Source organism: Diadema setosum, chromosome 18 (assembly GCF_964275005.1).
Source record: "Diadema setosum chromosome 18, eeDiaSeto1, whole genome shotgun sequence".
Lineage (NCBI taxonomy): Eukaryota > Metazoa > Echinodermata > Echinoidea > Diadematoida > Diadematidae > Diadema > Diadema setosum.
In genome coordinates, this window is record NC_092702.1 from 33,395,164 (window position 1) to 33,402,260 (window position 7,097).

The 7,097-nt window shown below is 39.6% G+C and overlaps 1 protein-coding gene across 1 annotated transcript in view; it reads left to right on the top strand.

Annotated features, from left to right (window-relative positions):
* LOC140241337 (bifunctional UDP-N-acetylglucosamine 2-epimerase/N-acetylmannosamine kinase-like) overlaps nucleotides 1-6,672 on the top strand; it is a 46,830-nt gene extending 40,158 nt beyond the window's left edge. Inside the window, exons 9-13 of the mRNA XM_072321066.1 lie at nucleotides 681-749; nucleotides 2,176-2,328; nucleotides 2,839-3,021; nucleotides 4,296-4,412; nucleotides 4,898-6,672. Of these exons, the coding sequence (XP_072177167.1) occupies nucleotides 681-749; nucleotides 2,176-2,328; nucleotides 2,839-3,021; nucleotides 4,296-4,412; nucleotides 4,898-5,133 (758 nt within the window). The 3' untranslated portion in view covers nucleotides 5,134-6,672. The remainder of the gene's footprint in view (nucleotides 1-680; nucleotides 750-2,175; nucleotides 2,329-2,838; nucleotides 3,022-4,295; nucleotides 4,413-4,897) is intronic.
* The last annotated feature ends 425 nt before the right edge of the window (nucleotides 6,673-7,097 follow it).

Sequence of the window (7,097 nt, forward strand, 5' to 3'; positions counted from 1 at the left end):
ATGATAATTTACCATGACAACAGTTAAGCTCTTATTCATTGTCCTATGTTCTCTATAGTTATTGTACTTGCATTTGATTCTGCCCCCTCCCCCCCCACCACCACCACCTGTCTGGTTTATGTCCCTGTTTTGATTTATATCATAATCTTTTGCCTTAGGGTCCGTCACTTATTCATTTTGTTCATGCGGTGTTCATTTTCTGAGTGCTTTTCCTTCTGTCAAATTGAGCATTTCTGTACCATATTTATTTATCATGCTTTGTCAGGAGTCTATGTTTATATCATGAATAGATGTATTTTCTTTGACTGGTTGTGTTCAATTTCCAGTGTGCCTTCAACCTCCTACATGGAGGGACTTAATGTCAATTTGCAAATGTTCTAATGGGGATAAAAAATAGAGGAAGTGAAATTTGCTGAAAAATGATAGTCTATTCCACTGAATGCTGCAGTGTTGTCCAGGGGTGTGAGAGTTTAGATTTTAATCTGATTTCAGATTTTTTTTTTTCACTCCACCCAAAACCTACTTTTCAGACTTGTTGGTTATTCAAATGCATTAAAATCTTCAGTTTAATGCACTTCTCACTTTTTTTTTTCATAATTTTCCGATTTTTTTTTCCAGATTTTTATTTGCAAGTCCTCTTACAATCCTAGTTGTAATGGTCATGTCTTCTTCCATTTCAGGCATTAGCACAGGCGGGCGTGTGAACTCCAAAGAAGGCCTTGTCATGCATTCAACCAAGGCCATTGATGGTGAGTTTGAAAGATTTAATCTGCATAAACTCATCTATGCTGACATTTAGATGTCGACTAGTGTTGGTGTGATCATCCACTCATCAGCACTTCACCTCACAAAGATTGCAGAATGTTCTTGACTGACGGAAGTTGTTAATTATCACTTTGAAGAATGTTGATTGCAGATATGTGCATTGTAGCATCATTTGAGTTAATGCCATTGTGGTTGCCTGTCATGGTGGCTTTTCCAATGTGAATGTAGAATTCTTAAAGAAGCATGATACATATGTAACAAGGTAGTAGGGACCTCTGATATATTTGTCAGCGAGAAAAGCTAATTTTTTTTTTTTTTTTACCTCTTTTATTTATTGATGTCATTCTATGGTGATGTATGAATGTTTTGATCAAATAACTAGACATATGAATTTTTGATGTCTTTAAATATTGCTCAATAACAGAAAGTCAACTAAAAATGGAAAAGTGGAAGAAAAAGGGTAGATGTCAGACCCTTTAACCCTAATCAGGCTGGGCTTTTTTGGCTATGCTATATCTGGGGGGGGCGGATTCCGCCCCCCCTTCAGATCTCGCCTATGGAACGCGCGATTGCGCCGATAATCGGCACACGCGACGCCCGCGACGTATTCTATCAAAATGTATGGTTGCTTTCTCCGAAAGATTTTTCTTTTATTTTATATTAATTAATTATTGTAATTTATGCATAAAATCAGTTTTAGGCTCTAAATCACTTATTAATGCTCCAATTAAGCTAATTTCTTTTTTAAAATGTTTCTTGTATCATTCTTCTGAGACATAGGATAAAAAAAAATCTGTATCGAAATTAATTTCTTATGTATTTTATTGTTTTTTGAATTTCTTATGTATTTCCTTGTTTTTTGACCTTTTGTTTTTGTTTGTTTTTTGGCCAAAATTTGTCACAGACATTTTTCGAAGCATTATTATGCTAAAATAAATTAATTTTGGCCATTCTAAGTGAAGATATGAATTTTTATGTGAATTAATTGAAAAAACACAATTTGCATTGGATTTGTACACAAAATCACGTTTTGGAGCAATTTTGGGGTTGACAAATTTTTTTCGAACGGGCGCCGCGTCAAAACGGTACGCGCGGGCGCAACAATTTGGGTCTCAAAAGTTGCGCGATACTTGAAAGAAAAAAGTCATGAAACATCGCGGCGGGAGCTTATCGCGTTGCGAAGATATTGCGCGAAACGTCGAGGGGGGGGGGGCGGATTCCGCCCCCCCCCCCCCCCCCCAGCCTGATTAGGGTTAACCTGCTGCATGCCACATTAATTTCTTGTCCATAGGTATGCTGTGAAATGTGTGCACATCTGACTCATTGGCACAGAAAAGATTAATAGAGATCACAGAAAAAAAGAGTGTTAACACAGGGAGGGCACTGATGTTTTGTCTACTCTGAACTTAGGATGGAGTGACATCGATCTGAGAACGCCAATTGAGAACACGCTTCACCTACCCGTCTGGGTGGACAACGATGGGAACTGCGCAGCCCTCGGCGAGAGGAAGTTTGGGCGTGGCAAGGATGTCAAGGACTTCATCACCATAGCAACAGGCACAGGTATTTTAGGATGGTTTTGTTTATTTTTGAGAGAAGAATAATATGAAATGGTAACTAACTGTTTGACAGGAAGGTGTTTCAAATGTCATCATGTATGTCTTGTGTACAAGGTTTTAACTCATAGAGCATATGGCCCAACTAGTGTTGTTAGAATAATGATATTTATCTGAAGTACATGTAGTTATCTAAAGCTTGCTCTCCTTCATTTTGTTTTCTTACTTGTTTATGAATTCATATCATCCCATTTATTTCCTCAGAATTTAGACTTTCATTTCTAACCTGTGTAATCTTTTTGCTGTATCAGTCACCATCAAATCCTGATATAGTCACTGTATGTGGATTTAGTGATTTTATTCAAATTCTCCAGACTATAGATTCTCCATATTACTTGTCCCACTTCTTTTTCAAAGAACCTAGGAGAGTAACATTAGGGAAGTCTGCAACTGGATAGTCAGAATTTTTACAGAATTGGCGTTAAAGCTTTGCCACTTGTTCAATATTAAAATGCAGGCATTGGTGGCGGGGTAATCCTGGATAAGCACCTCGTCCACGGGACCAACTTCTGCGCAGGGGAGCTGGGTCACATGAAGGTCTCCCTGGATGGCCCCAGCTGCCAGTGTGGTAGCAATGGCTGTGTGGAAGCCTACAGCTCTGGGCTGGCTCTTCAGAGGGAGGCTGTGAAACTCCACCAAGGTGTGTATGGAAACACTGCCATCATCATCACAACGTCATCGTCGTCATTATCATCATCATCAATCATCATCGACATCAATCATTGTCATCTTTATCAAAATGAATATAATGATGATGCCAAGAATAATCATAATACAGCAACAGCTACCTCTACAACTACAATCACAACTAGACTTACCGACTATGATTTCAACTACAACAACTGAAACTGCAGCAGTGAAAATAATGTCACATGCAAAGCTTGGTTGACCTGTGCAGTCATTGCGAACTGTACAGTATATCCCCAAAAAAATTACAATCAAATTTTTGCATTGATAACACCTAAAGTGATTAAACTGTCTACATGCTACTTCAAGGTCTTTAAATATAACATCTTATCTCTATTTTGCAGAAAACCCCATTCAATTTGGTTAAGCAGTCACAGAGAAATATGGAATGTTGGAAAGCTTGTCATGAGTCTGATTCTTCCAAGTTTAGCACTTCGACGCTTTTATGTGTGAATACAATAGACAGAACTTGGAGGGAAGAGATTTGTGACATTCTCTACAAATTTCCTCATTTCTCTTTGACCACTGAAGCAAATCGAATGGGGTTTTCTGTAAGATGTGGGCAATGAGTTATAGTTTCATACCCTGAATTTGTGTTTAGATTGATTCGCTATTTTTGAAGATATCATTGCGGAGGGTCCCGTTGTAATTTTTTTTTTTGGGACATACGGTACTACTCAGGAATTCTGAAAATTCTTAGAGTAAATGATGCCCTGTGAGCCTGGCTGATCAGATTGTACAAAATATATAGTGTCTGATACACATGATCCTCCTAGAGATTGGTAGTTTGCTGGATGGTGTAGAGTGGATTGATATGCAGGGCGGGGGGGGGGGGGGGGGGGGAGATAATGGATTTATTACCTATTGGTTTATTATTAGACACAGATTTATTTGTCTTAAGGCCTACATTTAAGAGAGAGAGCACAAGAAAATTTCTGCTTTATATCTTTTCTTTGTAATGTACCATTGATTATTGATGCAAAACATTGAAAGTAAACAGTCTTGAAGACTAAAAAAACAACAACCATGATTGTCAGAATACAATTCTTATCATACTGATTGTTAAAATCATAGACAATCTATAGCGCCAAGTTTCGGTCAGAACTGTGTGGAATGTGAAAGCTGTCTCCTGTTCTCGTTAATAGGGCATTGTAAGAAAGAGTTCCTTCTTGTATCCTTGTGAACAACCAAGTGATTTGTTCCTATTTTGGTCTCCACATGCATCAGCTGGGGAACTGCTGGCTGAGGGCGTGTCCATCAATAACGATGAGGAAGTAACGGCTAAACATCTCATCGAAGCCGCCCAGCAGGGCAACGCAGCCGCCAAGAAGATTCTGGACACAGGTAAGGGACCCACTACCACAACTTGTCCCAATTCCCACACACGACAAGAAGCAATGCTGCACACTGGCACTGGTCTGATGGTCCCTGACTAAGAAGAATTACTGTCGGATCAGTAACTTTTTCAGGAATGGACCAGTAAAAATGGAAAAACTGGGTACAAACTGGTGCGACAGACAGGTCAGACCAGTAAAAAAAAAAAGAAAAAAAAGAAATGGGTTAGTGTGCAGCCCTGCGAGAAGCATCCCTTATTGTCTTTTTTCTGTATCCCCTGTCACACCCAACATATTTGTTCTCTCCTGCTCTTTCTCATCGTTCTTGTTGGTTGTCGAGGGTCAGGATAGTCCCCTCTGAATGCAGTCTTGCCACGGGGCTGGTAACATGATGGGAGATTGTCTCTCACAAGACCCAAGAGTTTATTAGACTCACAATACTAAAACGTATCGCCCCAAACTCCATTTTTCTCCATTTCTCGTCTTGTTTTCCAGCTGGAAAGGCGCTCGGCACAGCGATTGTCTCTCTCCTCCACATCCTAAACCCAAAGCTAGTGATCCTCTGCGGCGTGCTGTCCAAGGTCTACCTCGAGCCCGTCAAGCAGATGGTGAGGACCGAAAGCCTGCCGTCGGCCGGCGAGGTGGAAGTGCTCGGCTCCGATCTCACGGAGCCCGCTCTCATGGGAGCGGCGAGTCTCGTGCTGGAGTATGCAACAAGGAGGACTTATTAAAACAAATTCTGTTGGACCCGATGCACCTCATTGCTTACCTTCTAACTGCATTTTGTCGCGGGAAGCGGAGTTGTGGGATTGGCTTTCCTACTGCTTTGTAAGTAATTGCACACACAAAATTAAAGTGATTTATTGGTTTCACTTGTTTTTTGACACAGCACAAGACACAAGCGTGTGTCGGCTGTGTTGTGCCCAAAGCACATCTCAAAGGAAGTTCGCCGAACTGTCACATCTTGGGTGCCTTGTGTCTCCTAAGAAGCTCATCCCTAAACAAGTAAAATGTAGTGTGTAGGTGTCTGCAATCTTTCTTGAGACGAAGCAGTGCAAGCATACGTTATTTCCTCCGTTTTGTGCCGCAAGATGTGAACAGTTCTGAGCCCCGACTTGGCCAGTGGTTGTTCTCCCATAGAAGGACATTGTGTACTAAGTTTTTGTGAGTTTTTCTGTGCCATTTTTTGTGTTTCTTAGAATGACAAATACAGGGGATGATCACTCATCTAGTGCTTAGAAAGTAATGTACATGGACAAGAGTAAATTTCAGAAGTCTTTCCTGCTTGTGCATTTTTCTACATTGGTGTTTTGTGTGTTACTCACGACACCTCCTTTCCGAGGGAGTTTTGTATGTTTATTTGTTTGTTTGTCTGTTTTATTTATAAAGGTTCACATTTCAGTACAGCTGCAATTTTAAGTGAGGCAATCAAATCTGTGAAGAATTAGTGGTAGTTTTGCTGTAATGTCTGTCAAGTCAAAACAATCACTCTCTTGATACTTGAATGTCAACACTGCAGCTATATATTGTGCCAAAGTGGGAACAAAATCAAAGATATTGTTGGTAAACTAATTCATGATTCATTTAAAGCTAAAACAATAGTACTCGTAGGGGCTCAAAATTAATCTTTTACCAATTTGAATATGCTTGCAATATTTCAGAAAGCTCTACCAAGAAACTATTCTGGCTAATACGATTTGCCAGGATGACAAGTTTGTTTGTTTGTTTTTTTATTTGTATTTTGAGTTCAAACGTGTGAAATAATAGAAATGGGTATCAGTATACAGACTTTTATTCTGTAATCGCCCTCCTTGTTCAATATTGTGGGGAGGTAGAACATTACGTGATGATCGATTGTGAACTTGTAATCATATTCTGCATGTGATTCACTCTACCGCAGAAGATTGAAGGATATAACCTGTATTTGCTGTGGCCCGATTTGTCGATTATTTATAATTGATTATGAAAAAAAAATGTAGCAACAGTGATTGCATAAGCTACGACATATTGAAACTTTTGGCAAACCTCTTTGGCTAATATTTTGCAGTTTTGTCGTTACACAACTTAGATTGTGTTATTACAGTGTTACTTCAGTAATTTCTTATGTACCAGTATAGGTAGATTCTGGAGCAATAGTTGACAATTCTGCAGGCATACGAGAATTATGTTTTGGCTTTGACCATGACATCAATCCTCCAACAATATCAAAGGTGGAGGCTAAATGTGCAAAGGTCATTATAGAGTACCAAAATATGATGTCATAACCATTCATCACCATGGAAACTGGTTGTAAACAACCTCACCTGGCTGGAGAGTTTATGCGCACACCTGGTTCCAACCAAACCAAGCTGTGACAAAAGACTGTGACATCATCTCTTTGGTGCTCTTAATGTTAAAAAAAGAGATCTTACACAGAAAATAAGGTCTTACATATGCTTTTTGTGTTTTTTTTTGTAATGAATATTTGCAATGCTCAAAAGGTACTTTCAAATGTGTGAGAGTCCTTTTCCTCTGGCATGGTAGATGGCCTTGTCTCATTCGTAGGTGCTGCAGCATGCACAAAGTAATATGGCTGCAGATCGGAAATGTCTCATACATAGAGGAATTACCCAGTATTCGTGTTCTGTCACTGGCGAGCTTGTCCAAGAGTCTACAGTAAAGTTTCAGTCACAAAACATCTGCAAACCAAATTGTA